Source organism: Eurosta solidaginis, chromosome 1 (assembly GCF_040869045.1).
Source record: "Eurosta solidaginis isolate ZX-2024a chromosome 1, ASM4086904v1, whole genome shotgun sequence".
Lineage (NCBI taxonomy): Eukaryota > Metazoa > Arthropoda > Insecta > Diptera > Tephritidae > Eurosta > Eurosta solidaginis.
Window position 1 is genome coordinate 392,392,199 of NC_090319.1, and position 22,664 is coordinate 392,414,862.

The following is a 22,664-nucleotide window of genomic DNA, read 5'->3' on the forward strand; positions in this document are numbered from 1 at the left end:
TGCGGGACTTTTTCGGGATCATTTGGGGTCCCTCCCAAGATCATTTCTGGATAGACTTCGGGATCTGTCCGGAATCCCGTCAGGGTCATTTAGGGATGCGTTCGAGATCCCGTCAGGGTCATTTCGGGACTACTTCGGGACTATATCGGGATCATTTCTGGATGGTTTAGGGATCCGTCCATGACCCCTTAAGGGTCATTTCGGGACTATTAGGTGATCATTTGAGGACCTTTCCGGCATCACTTCTGGATGATTTTCGGTATGCGTTCGGGATCCCGTCGGAATCAATGCGGGACTTTTTCGGAATCATTTGGGATCCCTTCCGGCATCATTTCTGGATGGTTTTCGGAATTTGTCCGGGATCCCGTCGGGGTTATTTCGGGACCTTTTCGGGACTAATACGGGATCATTTGGGGATCCTCTAGCGGTCGTTTCGTGACTTTTTCTGTATTATTTCGGGATCATTTTGGGACCCTTTCGGCATAATTTCTTGATGGTTTGCCGGATCCATCAGGGCCATTTCGGGACCATTTTGGGATCATTTGGGGACCCTTCCGAAATCATTTCTCGATCCGTCCGGGATGTCTTAGGAGCCATTTCGGTATTTTTTGTTACTTTTCCGGGATAGTTTTTGCACCCTTCCGGGATCATTTCTGGATCTGTGCGGGATCCCATTTGGGTCATTTCCGGACTATTTCGGGATCATTTTGGGATCCTTCCGGAATAATTTCTGTATGGTTTTCGCGATCCGCCCGGGAGCCCGTCAGGGTCATTTCGGAACCTTTTCGGGATCATTTTGGAACATCTTCAGGAATCATTTCTGTGTGGTTCTCTGGATACGTCTAGAATCGTGTCGCTGTCATTTCGGGTTTTTTTTTGGACTATTCGGGGAACTTTTGGAGACCCTTTCGGGGCATTTCTGGATGGTTTTCGGGATCCGTCCGCGATAGCTTTTTCTGGATAATTTCGGGATCATTTGGGATCGTATCAGGTTATCAGCTCATTTAGTTCTTTTTTTTACTCAATTACAAAAATAAAATGCATTAGACAGAAAACAAAATTTTAAGCAGATAATAAACAGGCTAACGCGAATAGCCCATATATTTAAATTTCTCCTTGCGGACGGGGCCGCGGGTAAAGGCTAGTAGAAAATAAAGTAGTGTCATATAGGAGTTTGATTTGTTTGCACTTAAAGACCATTTTATTTGCAGGAGACTTTCACAGCTACAAAAATTAAGTCTGATTTACACAGACGTTTTGGTTGTGTTGCATTCATTAATTCATCTGTCGGGCGAAGTATCGAAAAATTTACATAAATGCTTTGGTTGCGTGCCTACGCTTTGACAACGCCATACGAAAAACAATGAAACGCCTTACGTTATCTTTGCTTTGAAGTGTAACAGCAGCCTAAGCGTTTAATAATTAAAGCGTTTATATAATTTTGCCCTTATGCATTTGTGTAAACATCCTTATACCTATATGACACGCTTCAATAGTGGTGTAAGTCCGTAAACTATATTTAAAAAAACTAACGAAATACAAGGAAAATACAATCTAGTTAATTAAAAACAAACGAACCAGTTTGTATTTCGATAGGTTTTTTTGACATTCGGCCGTTTTTTCTTTATTTTTTTTTTTGGCACATAAAAATTTGTTTTTAGTTTGAAAGTTTGGTGCATAAAAACACAATTAAAATCAACTTTCTTGTGAAAAAAGTGAACCATTAGAGACCCAAATTATATTCCTGTGTTATTTGCATTGTTTATATTGCTAAAAGTGTTAACGTAAAAATAAAATGTAAAACATAAACAAAAACAAAAACATGTCAAATTCACTAATTTTAGGGGTATAGTGGTCTCGCTTTTTCATGATAGAAATTGTTTTTGTGTTTTGAAGTTCCGATAAAGTTTCGTCGGTTTTTTTTAGTTTGGAATCCAAGCAAAAATAAAGTAGTGTCATATATGCTTTAGAAGTGAAATTTGTTCATGTTACACGTATGGCGCTTTATATTTTGACTCTAATTTAAATACATTTTGCTTTCAGTATTGTTGCAGGCTACAAATCTTCTAGTATTCTTATTTCCGCGGAAATATATGCAACTCTTTAATCTGTAAATACTACAAAGTTTCATTAAACTGTCAAATGCAACTCAGCTTGAAGTACTCTCAAGTACGAAAAATGCAACTCTAGACCTGAGATATGCATCAGGTGAGCGAGGCTGTTTGTAGTTTTGACGTTTATCGCTTAGTTGACACACTTGTATAGGTACACTATGCGCATTGCTTACTATATAGTTTGGCAGCTTATATTGAGGTTTGTTGCGAATAGGGTGGAAGGCACTCGAATTCAGTGAAAGAGATACTCGAATGGAGTGGAATGAAGAACAGTAGGAAGAGCAGAGTTGCATTGGATTTTGCCACCGGATGACGGCAAAGACACACAGATGCCATCATCCGGTGGCAAAATCCTGAGCTAGATAAATAATTTTGCATGTAAATGCAACAACAACGATTTGAGCCAGATAAATCCAGATAGAAGTCTGGTTCAATTTGTGAGCCAGATAATTTGTCAGTTACTTCTTTTTAGTTTGGCAACGCTGCCTTTAATAAACCTACCTTTGCGAAAATATCACGACATCTGCTTCTCAAGTCTCTCAATGATCCAGAGCATTCCGTGAGTGAATTGAGCGTGAGCCGGAGCTGTAAAACTCACTGGAAGACGGCAAGAGTAAATTAACTTTGATTGGATAACGGTTGGTTGTGCAGGTATAAAGGAATCGAGATAGATATAGACTTCCATATATCAAAATCATCAGTATCGAAAAAAAATTTGATTGAGCCATGTCCGTCCGTCCGTCCGTCTGTCCACTAACACGATAACTTGAGTAAATATTTAGATATCTTCACCAAATTTGTTACACGAGCTTATCTGGACCCAGAATAGATTGGTATTGAAAATAAGCGAAATTGGAAGATAACCACGCCCACTTTTTATATATAAAACATTTTGGAAAACACAACCTGATTATTTAGTAAATAATACACCTAGAATGTTGAAATTTGAGATGTGGACTGATAATGAGACTTTTGATAAAACTAAAAAAAAATTAAAATGAGCATAGCACCGCCCACTTGTGATAAAATCAATTTTACAAATATTATTAATCATAAATCAAAAATTGTTAAACCTATCGTAACAAAATTCGGCAGAGAGGTTGCCTTTACTACAAGGAATGCTTTGAAGAAAAATTAACGAAATCGGTTAAGGACCACGCCCACTTTTATATAAAAGATTTTTAAAAGAGTCGTGGACGAATATAATAAGCTATATCTTTGCAAAAAGAGCTTTATATCAATGGTATTTCATTCCCAAGTGGATTTATAACAATAAATAGGAAAAACTTCAAATTTTAAAAAATGGGCCTGGCACCGCTCCTATTACGACTAAGCAATTTTCGACGTTTCGGGAGCCATAACTCGAAGAAAAATTAGTTCAGAAAGAAGCATATGTGTATGTATTATTGCGCAGCCTTGTAACACTATTAAGCACACAAAACAAACAACAACAGCATTTCAAGTGTACAGCTGGGTATGTAATATTCGGTTTCACCCGAACTTAGACTTCCTTACCTGTTGCATAATCGAAATTTTCTTCTGGAGAACGTTTTGCCTTTTTGGCCATCGGTAAAAATCAAAATAAATGCACCCTGCCTACATCATGTTACAATCAAATATACGACATAAAATAATTAAGTGTGTGAAGATTTTCTCTAAATCCATTAGAAACATGAGTTGTGAATTCAAGTAGGTTGGTAATGGTAGATTTGCCTTTACAGAACCCGTGCTGTGAATCTGTAATCAACGTACAAATGGAAAATGTTAGCTGATTAGTAACAATGGCTTAAAATACCTTTGGGAAAGGGTATAAGAAAAAATTCCTTCCAAGCAGCAGGATAAACTCCATGTTTTAGGGACATATTGAATAAGTCAGTTAGGGGCTGATAAATATGTTCAGCGCATTTTTTAAGAAAACATGTGGGAATAAGGTCAGGACCGTATTTGTAAGATTCCTTCAAAGATGTTAAATGTGAAGAAACCTCCTCAGGAGATATTTCTGGAATGTTAATTGCGTTAACTGATTTAAGTTGATACAGGTATTCATTAGACAAAGAAATTAATTCAGCGGAATAGTTGGAATTGAAAAATTGTGCAAAGAAGTTGGCAATATCTTGATCGTCGCTAGAGAAATCATCACGGTATTTCATACCAGAAGGAAACCCTTTAACCCTACGTTTATAGTTTACGAAATCATAGAAAGCTCTCGGATTGCAAGTTATTTCCTTTTTCATCGTACAGAGCATGATACAAAAAATAGAGGTAGTAGCATTTAGTGTGACGTTAGCCACTTGACTTTTGCGGAGATAATGACAATTTCACCAAAAACAAGCTACCAGATTGAAAAATGTTACGAATTTTTCTAATTTTGATGGATTTTATATTACGAATACGACTAAATTACTTTCATAGATTTTTTTAAATATAAAAGAAAAAAAAATTAGCTGCATGCGTTGGAAATTTTTTAATACGAAATATCAGCCTAGAAAAGACGGTTTTTAATAAGTTTTTCGAGCTCCCGAAAATTGCTTTGGTGTAAGAAACATGGGCCGAAGTATTATTATTATTACTAGGTCTGGAAGCACTGCGCCCTTTGTGTAGATCTATTGTGGGTCAAAGCATACAAAGCAAGGAAATATAGCCTTCTCAAGTGTCCGTACGTTTGCTCAGAACATGTTCACAAAACATACACGATTGTCAATTGATTGCCCAAAGGAGGTCCTTATAAACCGACTACGCAATTTCTAAAGGGTTTAGCATACATAAACGCGATTTTTATGAAATTGTGTGGTGATAAATTGGCTACAAGCCCATATGTTTCATTTATTGTAAAATTCTAGCGTAGCTCTTGAGGAGGGAATTGTTAAACCATTTTTTAGGTAGAACATTGGCCTGTAGCTCTGCAGGTTAGCCACTAGTTAAGAGAATTGTTTTGCCCGTTGTACCAGGGGCACCTTGCGGCAAGCCCCACCTATACATATTCTGTGCCCTTTTAGCATTGACATGGATGTGGCGTCCCACAAATGTAACAAATTAAACACCCACCACTCACTGCAGACTTTGGAGGTAGAATTTTTCTCAACATGCCACTGTTGAGGCATGATAATAGAGCCATGCTAGAGCAATAGAATTATTCGTGTATTTTTTTCTGTCTAGGGGTAAAGCTGCCATAAAGATGTGAGTCATTAGCCAATGTATGGGTCATTATCCACTATTTTTCAATAAAATTGTATGTTTTACTGTATTCTCAATCGATATATATGCACATAAATCGTGCTAAAGCATATTAGTATTGTCTCAGATGACCATTGCGTTTTCATCCTGAAGGAAATTTCAATCCCGGAAAACCACAATTTCGCCTTAAACAGTAACGGTACGGCAACGCTTGTGGCAAACAACAAACATTATGAAACTTCAAAAATCCCCAAATACGTCAAAAAATTTTGAGTGGAACTACCTTCTTTTTTATACTATGGTACAGAGCAGTGTTGCCAGGTTAGCCTTTTCGAGGCTAGATTTAGCCTTTTGTTTTTGCCTTTAGCCTCGAAATTTTGGGTTTAGCTTTATAACTTTTTTCTAGCCTTTTTTACTCCGAATGTATTTTTAATAATTTCTAAAATAAAATAATTTTATAGTTCCTGTGAACACCTAATACCTAATAATATGATTTCTCTACAAAAGATTAATTCTTTTTCTGCTGAAAATTCGTTGAAAGTTTCAAAGCCAGATGTATTTTCTTACTTTGAAAAAGAGAAGCGTAGTTATTCTTCAAGTCACATAGCATTAATAGAGCTGCAGTGGCGAAAACTTATAACTATACAATGGAAAAATGTACACTCCACCATGGAATTTTGATCGGAGGTCCGAGAACATAAAAATGCATTAAACGAACCTCCTTTTTTAGAACTTGTCGAATTCATTTTTAGTTTTTTAGTATTACCAGTATTACTCAGTAACGCGGAGGTTGAAAGAATTTTTAGTGGCATGAAAATTCTGAAAACTAAATTAAGGAACAAACTAAAAATTAAAATGCTTAATGCGCTGCTTAATATTAGATGCTCGTTAAAACGCTTATCTAAATGTTGTAATGATTTTGAAATTACCGATGATCTCATATCTATGGTAAATAGCCAAACTTTATACGCAGACCTAAGCTCTTCTGATTCTTCAGACGGGGAATATTTTATATAAATAATTAGTTTGTAATATTTTTTTTTTGTACATACAGATATGCAATCATTTAAAGTAATTCCATGTGCTAGTCAAGGAAAATGTGCCTGATATCTTTTGAAACAAGAAGTTATGTTTATAAGTTTTTATTTTCAAATGTGTAAACTAAAATATAAAAAAAAAATTTATGAATTAACCAAAAAAATGTCTGGCCTTTTTTTAGCTGCTTTTTTTCTAAATTTAGCTTTTTCTAACCTTTTTTTTTGCTAATCTAGCTTCTCTTTTTTCATCACCTGGCAACACTGGTACAGAGATAGGTATTATAACACTTTTTGTTTAATAGGTGCGTTATCGGTAACCATATCGGTAACCTTATTTTTTTCGTTTTCTTCATTTTTATTTAAGGTACCATTAATCGCTAACAATGTATCGTATAGGGTTACGTTAGGGATACGACTACAGCGATACGACAAACGGCACCAATGACTCCGCTTTAATTCAAAATATTTATGACGCAATATAGAGTACTTCAAGTAGTCGGAGTGTGAACCCGTCTTCTTGTTCACCTTGAAGAAACGCGATTTTTTATTTTTTAAAGATTTCAGCTCTTTGGACTAGTTCAGTGGAAACACGTTGACGCTTAGGTACGTGTCTTTCCAGAATAGCGTGAATGATGGTATTGAAGTCCGAAACGTTTTTGTCAATATCTGCACCGTATTTGGGCCAAACTACTGTAGATAAAATTTGGTTAAGTTTATTAAAATTAGCCTTCGCGAATTCAAATCTTGGTCTACGTTTTTCGATGCTATCGTGTTAATTCAAATTACACATTTATTGGAAGTGTAAATGCGGATTTTTATTATTTGGAATAAAGTTTTGAATCATGGTTTTGAACGTAGAATTTAATGACAGAATTCTGCATTGACAGAATTTATTTGAAATATCACTAAACATTTTAATGAATAACGATTGTGAACTGCGGCTCGGTCCACCCGAAAGATCTTTTAAACTTGATGTTATAATCGTTGGTGCGGGTGTGTCCGGTTTGGTGACGGCGTATAGACTTTTGGAAAAGGATCCTTCCTTGCAAATAAAAATACTCGAGGCAAGTGATGTTATTGGCGGAAACTTATTGCAGATACCAGTTGGAGAAATTGGTGCCAAATGGTTAGAAAGGTCTCAAACACATATGTACAAACTGTTGCAACGCTTGGAAGTGCCAATGCAACAGCGAACCATCAAGGATTCGAAGTTACAGCGCTGTTGGGAATTGGATCAAGGCATTTCTTCAAACTTAGCCAAGTATGAGCTCCAACGGTACATAAATGAATTGCAGTTGAAAACGCCCTTCTTCAAACCTTGTCGCATCAGGTATGCGAGTAGCAAAGAGGCTATCACATCAATATTGGTGTAACCCCATATAAAAAGAAATATGTACTCCGGTTTTACCACACTTCGTGTACTATTATGATAACATCTCTCCTATCAAGAGGGATGCTTTTAGCGTCATGTATTATATGTATACCAAGAGGTAACTTACTCAACTTTTCATAATTTAAAGCAGTATTTTAAGACAGATCCGTTAACGAACGCAAATCATTATTTAGGCCCTGGTTTTCAATGCCCCAACTAAGGATGGGGATGTCTGTACAAGCTTAAACCACAGTTAAGGTTGACAAAAGTTTAACATAACCACTTTGGCCTCTTAAACTGAGACGAGCAGTAAAATTTTGTTATCGACCAAAGTGGCAAGGTACTCTAGTCAACCTAAACTAGAGTTTAAACTACAGATAGCCGGGCTTGTATCTATAAGTGCTAGCTCCCAAATCTTCAGAGTTACACTATTATTGCTCTGATAGCCTCAAATGATTGGTGAATATTTGAACCAGTTTATATCCACTGATTTTGGTGGGCATTGGATTTTTTATAGCATAAAAAATTCCACCACAATGGAAAATCATATACACAATCGGCTATTTTTCAAAGAGTCTCGAAAGTTTATGACAAATCTTGTGGAACTAGTCTGCGGCTTGAAGCCATCTTTTATTACTTATAAAGAATTTATGAGTATTTGTTATGGATGTGGTGGATTACAAAATATTTTGAATATGTAAGTGCAGGTGAAAAAATCCTTTTCAGAGTTATGATGGTATCCGAGTAATGTCGGAGTCGAAATTGAAAGCAATAAATATCGCAGTCCCGAATTGTAGAACTCTTGATTTGATATTGGAGCTAATAAAAAATCTGTTGAACTTCCCACAAAAATATTTCTCGACCGAAATATTTTTTGGTATCAATTCCGATTCCGGCATGGAAACAATGCCGATTTATTTCTTTACGCTTTTTAATTATCTTAATATAGCTACCTGGAAACGCCAAACAGTCTGGTAGAGTTTGATAGCTCTCTCCTACTCAAAGCCCTCACACAAAATTTAGGTAATACAGAAATTTTACTTTCCCGACAAGTGAAAAATATATGCCATTATAAAGATTACGTTGAGGTGCACGACTCTGCTCAATATATTCACACAACAGATGCTCTCATTTTGGCAACCCCATTGAACTTTATACAAAGAATAAATATATCACCACAATTACCAGTAGAATTACGAAATGTAATTTGTAATAAATTGGACCAACGAAAAATGATTACCAGTTTTATGGCTGAATATAATGATGGACACTGGCGAAAGGCTGGTTACTCGGGGAATTTTCTAAAGAATGAACCGTTTATTGTAGGTTACGAATATCGACCTAGTGTTTATGTCGGCTTAATCGTTCATGATGGTACACTGAATTCGATGGTGCGTGTGACTGTCTTAGAGGCTTTGGCTGTAAATTTTGGTGAAGAGATGAACCAACCACATAGCTACAATGAACACACATTTGAATTAAGCAACCTAGGACATTTGCCCTTGACAACACCGTGGAATCGCATAATTTGGTCATCATCGGCCGCTGCGTCAACGTGCTATCGCGGTTTTTTGGGTGGCGCAGTTCAAAGCGGTTTAAGAGCGGCAATGAATGCGATGTTAATAGTAAGGCCACAAGTTGTAACCTGGACGGATGTTGCTGATGTGCATTGCCAAAACTGTCCAAATATAAACGATGTGGGTATAGTTGAATTGTGGATGAGCGGACTCAACCTCTATAATGTAGGCTATTACACACTCTATGCATCAAGTATAATTTTAGCTTTACAGTTTGCATATAAAAAACTTGGGTGAAATATTTAAGGCCACTTTTATATCTGCGGTAAATTTTTTGACTTAAGTTTAACCCTGCCCGCTTTCTCAGTGCAAGTTTAAAAAACAGTTAAGGTTGTCATTTAGGCCAATTAAACTGAGATTAGCAGTAAAATTTTATGTTAGCAACCGAAGTGACAAGGTTAAACTCTAGCCAACTTTACCGGAAGTTTAAACTATTATTTCATTAGAAAGGTGAAATAAATGAATGTATGGAACAAAAGCTACGGAAAGATCTTAATAAGCATATTTCTGAACTTTTTTCGTTTTGTATTGGCAGTTGCTGATTTCCTATTCAAAAATGTATCTCTTTAACTCGCTAAAGAAGCCGACCGGGTGCGTCGCCATATTATATGGCCATTAGCGATATTTGTGTGCTCAGCTGCTAGTTGCGCTTCTTGTTAAGCTGTAGTTACCCACCAGCGTGTGTAAAGCTGGAGACATTGGTGCTTTATAGGTAACCTTATAACAGCTGATTCGACCAATCTTATGAGAATCAATGCAATCGATTATTGGTGCCGCTAAGGTCGTAACCGTATCGTAACCAACCAATTGGGTTTTGGTTTACCGTCGTAACGATAAACAGCTGATTGTGTTAGGGATACGGATGCAGCGATACGACATACGGCACCAATGACTCCGGCTTAACGTACGTATACGTATGCCCAAGGCGAATTCAGTACAGGTGGTGTTATCCCATCAGCTGATTGCTTCTTGCTAATTGTCCATACAAAGCCTTGTACAACAAAATGTCAGTTACGTCCCGATTCTGAGCGTTTCCTGTAAAATAGTACCCAGAACATTATGTAGCCGAATATCGTTACCAGTTCTTTTATCCGCGATTCTGGCCCAAGTGGTAACGCTGTCATCACCGAAAAACCAAATATTATCGAAAATAAAGATGTTGCAGGGACGAAAAATCGTATGAAGCAAGCTTCACAAAACTTCTAGTAGGTCACATTCACCACTTACCACAGCAGAATTTGTTAACTACCACTGTCTGTATTTGTTATTTAATAATTACTTGTACACTTTTTATTCAGGTAATGTGTTTAGAATTTTAACTTTTACTCTCTAAAACTCCAATCAGTGTATTTCTGTGCTTAAATTATGTTATAAATTGTGTTAAAGTTTTTGGTGTGGTGAAAGTGACCTACTAGAATTTTGTTACGCTCCGCTGCTTTCCACCGAAGTTTGCGCCTGCAACATCTTTATTTTCGATAATCTTTGGAAAAACTCACCAGCGTCTGTGGAGAAATTTGAAAGGTAGTTTTCTTCGCTTTCACGGTTGCCACTTTGGTCCATTTGGACCAAAAATTGTCCCTTCCAACCCCATTAGGTCCGCTGGTCCCTGTTCTTTAATTTTGGTCCGTTTTAGGCTGTAGCCACGATTGGTACTTCCCTTTCCTTTTCACTCAGGTAAAAATTCACAATATTGCCCAAAAATTCGCCACATTTTCGTTAGCCCCCATATAATTTTGACTTTACTTCAATGGAACTCTCACCATAAAAATTCCTCAGTCAACAAAATGTACCAGAGCAATGACATTTCACCTAGGATATAATTTATGCCAGGCATTAAAAAGAAAAGTGTTGGCAAACACATTGTCGTTAATTGTTGATAAAATAACCGACTAATCAAAAAAAAACTGTTGTTTTATAATAATATTAAAAACGGCTAGACATTTCGATCGGTTATACAACACTATGTAAAATATATGAAAATAAAAATTGCTTTTCGCCTAGCATAGCTTATAGCGAGCACTTATCCGTGAGCCTAAGACTTTCAAAACGTATACAAAGAAATTCTATGCATTACTTCTCGTTTGGCGCGTTGATATTTAAAACTTTCTCACCCAGCTCAATGAATAAATAAATAAAAATATAAATGTAATGGGGGGGGGGGGGGGGGGGGGGTCAACCCCGGAGAGATTTTAGGCCGAGCTTCTCTTCCAATTTGCTTCGTGCTCCTTTTTAATTTTTCCTTCAAATTGGGGGGGACGGGCCTACTTGTTTTATGCCGACTCCGAACGGCATCTGCGAGGCAGATGAGTTTTCACTGAGAGCTTTTCATGGCAGAAATACACTCGGAGCGCTTGCCAAACACTGCCGAGGGGCGACCCCGCTTAGAAAATTTTTCTTCTAATTGAAAAAACTTATTTCTAAAATTTTTATGTTACTTTGCCCGGGGTGTGAACCCAGGGCATTCGGTGTGGTAGGCGGAGCACGTGATGGTAGCACACCACGGTGGTCGCCAGCTCAATGAGTTCAAGGAATTCCAGGACTATTGTGATGTTAAGCCACGCAAGGTAATTGAAAAGTAAGTATCTTGGCACAAGAAATATATTACCGTGGTGAAGAATGTTGTTATCACACTAGAAGCGGGGCCATAGTGTACAAGTACAAGTGTGTTGACTTCTTTCTGACAGGCACTCGCTTGTCGGTTGAAAACGGTCAATTAGGGTTCTGTGCAGAGACGTAAAAGATTGAAACATGGTTTATGTAGTCACAAAAGTTTTGCTCCTGTTCCACAGCATTTTAATTTTATATCATGGCGAAAAGTGTTCAGTGCTTGTTTGCGTGCCTACGCTTTGACAACGCCATATGAAAAACAATGAAACGCCGTACGTTATCTTTGCTTTGAAGCGACCAAAGCGTTTATATAATTTTGCCCTTATGCATTTGTGTAAACAGCCTTAAGCGTGGCACGCAGATCACAAGAAAGTTAAAATTCCAAATAAAAAACGCTCAAGAAATGCTCAAAAAAATTCCTTGTGGTAAATTTTCTTGAGGTAGTACGCAGTTTACAAGAAATTTAGTACGATACTTTACTACTATTTTTCCATCAAATTTACATACGGCAACACCGGTTTCCGCAAGAAATATGTCAAGTGCCATATATTTCTTGAAGAAAAAAGGTAAACAACTGGAAAAATTAGGTAAGTTTTTAATTTTTCTGCAATAAATAATTATTATTTTATTTCAGAAATGGAAATAACAATAGCTGCAGCACCAAAACGCAAAAAGCGCATAGTGAATTTCACGGCGGAGGAGAAACGGGCACTTATAAGGGAAGTGGCATTCTTTATATTTCTTTTGTTTATGTGCTCTTCTTCTTCCTTGTTTCACTATTCACCGTAGATTTTTAAACGTCAAAATTACTTCCATACTACTATTTTTCACGCAAGAAAAAAGGCAAAATTTTTCTTGAGCAATTACTTGTGATCTGCGTACCAAGCTTTAGAAGTGAAATTTTTCCATGTTAAGAGCGGTACGCAGATCACAAGTAATTGCTCAAGAAAAATTTACCCTTTTTCTTGCATGAAAAATAGTAGTATGAAAGTAATTTTGACGTTTAAAAATCCATGGTGAATAGTGAATCAAGCAAGAAGGAGAGCACGTAAACAAAAGAAATGTAAGGAATGTGACTTCCCTTATATGTGCCCGTTTCTCCACCGCCGTGAAATTCACTATGAGCTTTTTGCGTTTTGGTGCTGCAGCTATTGTTATTTCCATTTCTGAAATAAAATAATAATTATTTATTGCAGAAAAATTAAAAAACCATGTGCTTGCCTAATTTTTCCAGTTTGTTTACCTTTTTTCTTCAAGAAATATATGGCGCTTGACATATTTCTTGCGGAAACAGGTGTTGCCGTATGCAAATTTGATGGAAAAATAGTAGTACAGTATCGTACTAAATTTCTTGTAAACTGCGTACTACCTCAAGAAAATTTAACACAAGGAATTTTCTTGAGCATTTCTTGAGCGTTTTTTATATGGAATTTTTACTTTCTTGTGATCTGCGTACCGCTCTTTAAACGTATGGCGCTTTATATTTTGACTCTAATATAAATAAATTTTGCTTTGCGTATGTTTCCGCATTGTTGCCGGCTACAAATCTTCTAGTATTCTTATTTCCGCGGAAATTTATACAACTATTTCATCTGTAAATACTGCAAAGTTTTATTAAACTATCAAATGCCAAAGTGTCGTGTTATTTTTCCACGTGATTGTCATGACAAAGCATTTCCTACCTCGTTGTTAAACAGAATCTTTCCAAATGGGGAGAAAGTGGAGCGTTCCAGTAGCAATGCTTTTTATTGCCTACCATGTCGTCTGTTAAGCACCAGTACTTTAAATCGACCTAAAATTTGTTGTCCTGGTGGATATTCGAAATTCCAGGTACGAAAGAAGCTATACGATAAGCTGCCATCACACGAAAATACTCAAGATCACATAAATGTTATATTCAATGGCGATCTTTACAAAATCTAATTCAAATGGAGGCTAAAATTGATACACTTATCAATGGCCAGGTAATCACTGAAACTCAAAAGTGGAAAGAAATTGTATATAGAATTTTGACATTATTATATTTTTCAAAAGCGAAAGTATCGTCTATATCTTGGTAAACGAAGCAATTGACATTTTTTGGGCATCTAAGATCTCATAAGCCATTATGATCCGATACTTAGAGATCATTTGGAGAAAGTTAGGATTAAACAACAGCAGAACAAACGTTTACAAGTTCACTATCTTTCCCCAGATATTCAGAACGAGTTTATAGAAATTTGTGCAAAGCATGTGAGGGAAACTATATTAGATCAAGGCAAGAAAGCCAAGTATTTTGCTTTTATCGTTGATGCTATTTATAAATTAAATTATAATTTGGTATACTCTAGATAAACATGAAATCCCACTAAAAGATTGTCGTGCACAAGCGTACGATAACGGCGCCAATATGAAAGGAGCTTACAACGGAGAACTACGTCCCATTCTCGACAAAAACTCGAAAGCTGATTACTCGCCTTGTGCAACCCACAGTCTGAATTTATGTGGTGTTGTACGGTTGCAATTACTTTCTTCGGAGTTGTACAAAAACGTTTTACTATTTTCAGCAGCAGACCACAATGATGGACATCCTCAAAAAAAATGTATCGAGCTGTAGCATTCTCAAGAACGTCAACAAGTTCGAATGTATCTTGCTGTCCTCAATTTAATTCAACTTACTGACTACCACTAATGAAAGAAACGTGATCCTCCAAGCTAGATAAAAGAATAAAATAAATGTAAGGCGCGATAACCTCCGAAGAGATCTAAGGCCGAGCTTCTCTTCCAATTTGCGTCGTGCTCCTCTTGATTTTTCCCTACAAATTGGCCGGACGGGACCTACATGTTTTATGCCGACTCCGAACGGCATCTGCAAGGCAGATGAGTTTTCGCTGAGAGCTTTTCATGGCAGAAATACAATCGGAGCGCTTGCCAGACACTGCCGAGGGGCGACCCCGCTTAGAAAAATTTTCTTCTAATTGAAAAATCTTATTTCTAAAATTTTGATGTTGCTTTGCCCGGGAGTTGAACCCAGGGCATACGGTGTGATAGGCGGAGCACGCTACCATCACACCACGGTGGCCGTCAAGCTAGATACGCCACCATAATTGTTGAGGTCCGACATCTATATGCTTTATTAGCTGATTTGAAGTTGATCAGGAACCAATGGGAAACAATTTTAAACGAATGCAAAAGAGTTGCAACAGTTGAATTGAACATCTCGCCAAAGACAAGGATTTCCGCTCACAAATCAAACATAAAAAATAGGGACCACACTAATGATAACAAAGCGGCCCTCACTCAGCATTGCAAAACAACTGGACACTCTCCGGATTTCGATGAGGTAGAAATTCTACAACAAGAAAAACATTATACGAAACGTTATATTTTGGAGATGCTTCACATAATCAGCACACCCAACATAAAAGAATTAATTTTAAGTCAGACACAGACTAATGCGCTCACGCATACACACAATTGATAAAGAGAAATTGCAAAAATTAATGCTGAAAGTGTTATACAATAACATTTACCTGGTGAGAATTTAATACATACTTATGCTATGGGTGTCCTCACAGTTTAACTTTTTATGCTATATTGTTGTTAGTTAAGAATTTTGTTTATAATTACGGTTCTTTATTTGTTTACTTTTTATACTCAGTTGAGCAGAGCTCACAGTTTGATTGGATAACGGTTGGTTGTACAGGTATAAAGGAATCGAGATAGATATAGACTTCCATATATCAAAATCATCAGGATCGAAAAAAAAATTTGATTGAGCCATGTCCGTCCGTCCGCCCGTTAACACGATAACTTGAGTAAATTTTGAGGTATCTTGATGAAATTTGGTATGTAGGTTCCTGAGCTCTCATCTCAGAACGCTATTTAAAATGAACAATATCGGACTATAACCACGCCCACTTTTTCGATATCGAAAATTTCGAAAAACCGAAAAAGTGCGATAATTCATTACCAAAGACGGATAAAGCGATGAAACTTGGTAGGTGAGTTGAACTTATGACGCAGAATAGAAAATTAGTAAAATTTTGGACAATGGGCGTGGCACCGCCCACTTTTAAAAGAAGGTAATTTAAAATTTTGCAAGCTGTAATTTGGCAGTCGTTGAAGATATCATGATGAAATTTGGCAGGAACGTTACTGCTATTACTATATGTATGCTTAATAAAAACTAGCAAAATCGGAGAACGGTCACGCCCACTTTTAAAAAATTTTTTTTCAAGTCAAATTTTAACAAAAAATTTAATATCTTTATGATATGGTGCAAGAAAATGCAAAAATAAAAGAAAATTTCAAAATGGGCGAGGCTCCGCCCTTTTTCGTTTAATTTGTCTAGGATACTTTTAATGCCATAAGTCGAACAAACATTTACCAATCCTTGTGAAATATGAGGTGGGGTTTGTCGAAGGCTGAGGTAGCACTCAGTCAATCCAGGGTCAAGTAGAGGTCCCACAAACCCCCACTTAATAAGAACATAGGGGGAGGGAGGCGAGCGGCGGCTAACGGTCGTTGTAATAGCAGAGGGGTCGGTGCGGCGGGCGAACGGCGGACAGATTGGTACAGCGGTATGCAGTGGCGGGATTAGCACGGCGGCGGGACGGCGGACAGATTGGTACAGCGTTATGCAGTGGCGGGATTAGCACGGCGGCTGGACGACGGACAGTATTAGCGGACGGATGGATGTAGTGGTATGGACGCAGTGACGGTACCAGCGAGCTGGTTGGACGGTGGTGAGGTAGCAGCAGCTAAAGGTCGTCGTAGCAGCGGCGCAACGGCGGTAAGATAGCAGGCGGCCAACGGTCGTCGGAGCAGCGGCGCAACGGCGGTAGGATAGCGGGCGGCCAACGGTCGTCGGAGCAGCGGCGCAACGGGGGTAGGATAGCGACGGCAACAACAGGGCGACGGAGCGCGTACCAGTGGCGTGGCCAAGGCGAGGTGGCGGTGCAAACGTTCTACTTGGTTACCTTTCCGGGGGGGTTACCAGTAGCGGCGGTTGCGGGTGTCGCTTCCCGTGATGACGCTGTCCCAGTGGCGGCGGCGGGGGGACCTGTGATAAATGAATAAAAGAGTTATGGTTAATGCCGGTCCGCCAGCTGGACACCACCGGCGTCATGCCCGCACGAATGCAGGGCTGGACGCGGAGTTGTACCAGCCGGAATTCCGAAGGCCGATCCATGGGCTGAGGGGGAGTGCACCTTACGGCACAGCGGTAGCCCCTTTAGCTGCTGGGCCGGTCGACGGCCGGAGCTGGGGCGGAGGGGAAAAGGGCCGGGTGGTCATAAGGCGGCGAGCCCCCCCCCCCCCCCCCCCACTTAGCTGGGACACGGGCGAGAAAACCATAAGGCCGACAACCCATTGTCCCCGAAAGAGAGGGTGACCCGTTCCCTGACAGCGCCCCTTTCCACTCCGTTGTGTGGTTGGCTCACTCGCCTCCAGTGCTGGCTCGCTAGCTGGACACCACCGCCTCCATGCTTGCACGCTGGCAGGGCTGGACGCGGAGTTGTACCAGCCGGGTCTTTGTAGGTCGATCCGTGGGCTGAGGGGAAGTGCGCCTTGACGGCACAGCGGTAGCCCCTTTAGCCGACGGGTCGCTCTACTGCCTGAGCCAGGACTGAGGGGAAGGGATCTGTTGGCCGAACGGCGGCGAGCCCCCCTCACTTAGCTGGGACATGGGCGAGAAAACCATAAAGGCGACATCCCGTTGTCCCGCAAGCAAGGGGTGACCAGTGCCGTGGCGGCACCCCCTTTCCCTATGGAGGTGGGATTGGCTCGTTCGCTGGACATCGCTCACCCCGTGGTTGCACACTAAGGTAAGGTGCCGGGGGGCGGTGCACCAGCTCTGTCCTTGCCGGTTCGTAGGCTGCGAGGAGAAACGGGCCCGAAGGCACCACGCTACGCAGCTGCCGAACCGAATCGGCTGGAGCCTCAGCTGAGAGGCGGCGGGCCCCCCTTACTTAGCTGGGACACGGGCGAGAAAACAATAAAGGCGACAACCCGTTGTCCCCGCAAGCAAGGGGTGACCAGTGCCAAGGCAGCACCCCTTCAACTCAGCTAGTCAGGAGGAGTGACTGGGTTGCTTAATAATGCAACCACTTCCTCTGACTAACCTGCGAGGAATGAAGTGACAACAGCCAATTCATTCTCTTTTATACTGCTTCTGCTATGATGCGAGTGAGAAATGAACCGCTAATTGGGTACTTCAGTTTGCCATTTACCGTGAGTTGGCGTACCGTGTGCATATTATTGTTATCGCCAAATGCTATTCGCATGCATTGGTATGTAGCTGCTGCTGTTGGCTACCTGTTAATGTACTATGTATGTATACTCTCAGGCGTAGGTGAAAAAGGGTTAGACTGGGGGTCTCAGGCGTAGGAGAAAATGGGTTACAGTGGGGGTCATACTATTGTAACGCTACGTTACAGTCCCCCTCCCACTTCGGTTGACGGAAAGCTGCTGTGAGGAAAAGGGGTATCACGCCAGGCCTGGCCTAGCTGTTACATGTATGCCGTTGTGCCGGCTTTGCCGGTGTGTATGCGTGCATCGTTTTATTAACATTTTTTTTTCATAAAATATACAGAGTTATTCCACTTATATCTAACAAAGTTAATTCCAAAAAAAATTTTTACATATCAGGTTTAATTACAATTTCATTGGTCTTAAAACTAACAGAATATTTAATTTTAAAATAATGCGAAATAAGTTGCCATCCTTCTTCTTCTTCTTCCATACTTGACACATTGGCGTTCTTCTCATCTACCTCGTGTTGTGATTGCATTATTACCATTAGGTATTCGGTAATATATGGGCCGAAAAACTTTGGTACCCTTTGAATTTGGACTCGGTTGACTGGCCATTGGTACTGCTCCCTCCGTGTGCACCCGCTTTAACGTCGCTTTATATCGCCGAAGTTTATGTCTGCTGAAGATGTTTTTGTACCCTCTTTGCTGACTACATTTAGTGCAAATGCCATTTGTGGAGTCTCCTACTCCCATGTGCTGTGGTTGCTCAGGAACGGTGATAACGCTTTTCCGCCGAACTGCTTCCCATTATCGGTGGGAAAAGTTTTCGGACAACCAAGTCGGTATAAGACCTTTTCTTGTAGCGGTTGAGCACGCTTGCCGTTGTTGCTTGGCGCGCCGGAATTAACTCCACCCACTTGTAGAATTTTTAGATCATGGCGAGGAAGTAAGTGCTTCTTTGCTTGGAACGTAGTAGCAGCGGCACGAAGTTGGCGGTTACTATTTCCCATGGCTGCGGATATTGGATGGTTGCCAATAATCTCAACGGGCTCTTCTCTGTCGCCTTTTATTGTGTAAAATATGTCTGGTTCGGTGTTTTGTAACGGGCGGCGGGAGAGCGCATTGCATATCGCGTTCGGCGCTCTGTTTCGGTAATCCTCATTGACGTTGTATGTTTGTATAGCCGGATAACGGGGGTAGAAGCGTTGCTTCAGCGGTCGGTTATGTTTACGGATGGTCGAATGGTCGGCTGCGGTAATTGGGCTACCGGTTTTGCTCAATCGCTTCTGGTGGTAATCCGGTTTTTGACCATTGTTCACGTGATCCCGGCTGGTCATTGCACATAGTGTGTCTAGCTCGGCTGATCTCCTGGTCAAGGTGACTTCTAACGGCTGACCATCTAGCGTGAGGGTGATTCTCCTTTCTCGTAGAAAGTCCATTCCTAAGATCATCCGTTCTGCCAGGCTCGGGATGACGGACATCATTGTTTTAGTCGTTCTTCCTTGGTACATAATCCTTGCTGAGTACGAATTCGAGCTATAGATACACGTCTGGACTGCCAATTGGACGCTCCGCTTGTGAAGATGTGGTTTGATTTTGTTCCTCTCCAGGTGGTTTCGTATTGACTCGTTGACGTATGAGAGGGTGGCGCCGGTGTCTACTAGCGCGCGCACGCTCATGCCCTCGATGGTTATCGGTATGTAGAGACGGTCATCTACTTGCATTTCGGCAGCGGGATTGCAGGCTGGTGGTTCCATAGAAATCTTTGACCGCACAAATAATGCTTGGCGGCTTCCTCTCACATAACTTGACGGCATCCTGGATGTGTTGTTGCCGGTGGATTGGTTGGTCGAAGGGTATAGGCAGTCCCTGGAGAGGATGTTGTCTTGTCCACACCTGGAGCAGAACATTCTCCAGCGGCCCCTGCATTGGAAGCGGCGGTGTCCGCGTTCCTTGCAGCGCCAGCAGCACTCCTTGCTATCGTACTCCGTTTGAAGATGATACAGGCTGTGGATCGCCACTTTGCCCTGTTTCGCTTCCTCGATTTTTAGCAGCTCATATTCTTCCGTTATTTCCAGGAGCTCATCGATTGTCTTAAACTCGCTGCGCTTGACGAAGAGGCGGTATTCAACGCGTAGGCCATCGTATATTCGTTCGATGTGGTTTTCCTTACCCATTGTCGGGTGCTGGCGGATCAGTGTTTCTAATGCGAGGATGTAGTCTTTGGATTTTTCACGGCCGTGTTGCTTGCGTTGTCGGATGGCCTCTTCCAAATGTCGAAGATGACGCTTGGGCAGGAAACAATTTTGCACCTCCGTTCGAAAATCGCTCCATTGGTTGATTTGTTGTTTACGGATGCGGTACCATTGGAGTGCTTTGCCACGTAGAAATTCCGGCAGCGTTGGGAGGAGCCGGTCGACGGGGATGCGGTAACATTCGGCAAGCTCCTCTATCCTCTCCAGAAATTTGTGCAGCGACTCTTCACCCGAAAAATGCAAATCGCAGCGGCGAACGGTGTTCATCAGCTTACCGTCGCTCATTTCGTCTCGCTTCGGTGGTGCGCGTTCTCTCATGCGCATGCGGTTGGAGACTATGAATCTGGATCGAAGGGCTCGGCTTTGTTGTTGGCTGGGGTAGCATAACGGATTTCCCCTCTTCTTCATTCACTTCCCTTTCCAGCTCCTTTAGCAGGTCTTCACTTGATTTCCTCGCGCGTTTCGCTCGCACGTAAATGCTCAGTACGCGGCGCAGCTCGGCTACGGATTGGCCTTCCACGGGGATTCGGTGTTCCTTACACTCCTCTATCAGCCTCTCCCTTTTCAGCAAGTAGATCCAATTGAGCGAGTCGGTGGTCAGCGTTGTACCTTCGGGGGCCGGTGTGTTTGTTGTTTCTGATGGTGTGTTCATCGAACCCGCCCCGGCAGTGTTGGTGGTTGTTGTATTTGGTTTTCCACGCTCGTCTGCGGAAGAGGGTCCCTGCTCGGGCACCATTTATGAGGTGGGTTTTGTCGAAGGCTGAGGTAGCACTCAGTCAATCCAGGGTCAAGTAGAGGTCCCACAAACCCCCACTTAATAAGAACACAGTTGTTATGCGTTAATGACGAATACACGCACACACACACGGCTTGACGGGTAGTGAAGGCAGCAGCTTTCCGTGCAAAGATGGCGGGGAGGGAGGCGAGCGGCGGGCGAACGGCGGACAGATTGGTACAGTGGTATGCAGTGGCGGGATTAGCACGGCGGCGGGACGACGGACAGTATTAGCGGACGGATGGATGTAGTGGTATGGACGCAGTGACGGTACCAGCGAGCTGGTTGGACGGTGGTGAGGTAGCAGCGGCTAAAGGTCGTCGTAGCAGCGGCGCAACGGCGGTAAGATAGCAGGCGGCCAACGGTCGTCGGAGCAGCGGCGCAACGGCGGTAGGATAACGGGCGGCCAACGGTCGTCGGAGCAGCGGCGCAACGGCGGTAGGATAGCGACGGCAACAACAGGGCGACGGAGCGCGTACCAGTGGCGTGGCCAAGGCGAGGTGGCGGTGCAAACGTTCTACTTGGTTACCTTTCCGGGGGGGTTACCAGTAGCGGCGGTTGCGGGTGGCGGCTTCCCGTGATGACGCTGTCCCAGTGACGGCGGCGGAGGACCTGTGATAAATGAATAAAAGAGTTATGGTTAATGCCGGTCCGCCAGCTGGACACCACCGCCTCAATGCCCGCACGAATGCAGGGCTGGACGCGGAGTTGTACCAGCCGGAATTCCGAAGGCCGATCCATGGGCTGAGGGGGAGTGCACCTTACGGCACAGCGGTAGCCCCTTTAGCTGCTGGACCGGTCGACGGCCGGAGCTGGGGCGGAGGGGAAAAGGGCCGGGTGGTCATAAGGCGGAGAGCCCCCCCCCCCCCCCCCCCCACATAGCTGGGACACGGGCGAGAAAACCATAAGGCCGACAACCCATTGTCCCCGCAAGAGAGGGTGACCCGTTCCCTGACAGCGCCCCTTTCCACTCCGTGGTGTGGTTGGCTCACTCGCCCCCGGTGTTGGCTCGCTAGCTGGACACCACCGCCTCCATGCTTGCACGATGGCAGGGCTGGACGCGGAGTTGTACCAGCCGGGTCTTTGTAGGTCGAACCATGGGCTGAGGGGAAGTGCGCCTTGACGACACAGCGGTAGCCCCTTTAGCCGACGGGTCGCTCTACTGCCTGAGCCAGGACTGAGGGGAAGGGATCTGTTGGCCGAACGGCGGCGAGCCCCCCCCCCCCCCTTACTTAGCTGCGACACGGCGAGAAAACCATAAAGGCGGCAACCCGTTGTCCCGCAAGCAAGGGGTGACCAGTGCCGTGGCGGCACCCCCTTTCCCTCTGGAGGTGGGATTGGCTCGTTCGCTGGACATCGCTCACCCCGTGGTTGCACACTAAGGTAAGGTGCCGGGTGGCGGTGCACCAGCTCTGTCCTTGCCGGTTCGTAGGCTGCGGGGAGAAACTGGGGCCCGAAGGCACCACGCTACGCAGCTGCCGAACCGGGTCAGCTGGAGCCTTAGCTGAGAGGAAGGG

At 42.3% G+C, this 22,664-nt stretch overlaps 1 protein-coding gene across 1 annotated transcript; it reads left to right on the forward strand.

Annotated features, from left to right (window-relative positions):
• The first annotated feature begins 7,242 nt into the window (after window positions 1–7,242).
• On the forward strand, window positions 7,243–9,511 carry shps (sheepish). The gene is made up of 3 exons (XM_067776706.1): window positions 7,243–7,655; window positions 8,215–8,394; window positions 8,647–9,511. The coding sequence occupies exons 1-3, from the start codon at window positions 7,243–7,245 to the stop codon at window positions 9,509–9,511; spliced, it is 1,458 nt and encodes a 485-aa protein (XP_067632807.1).
• Window positions 9,512–22,664: the final 13,153 nt, after the last annotated feature.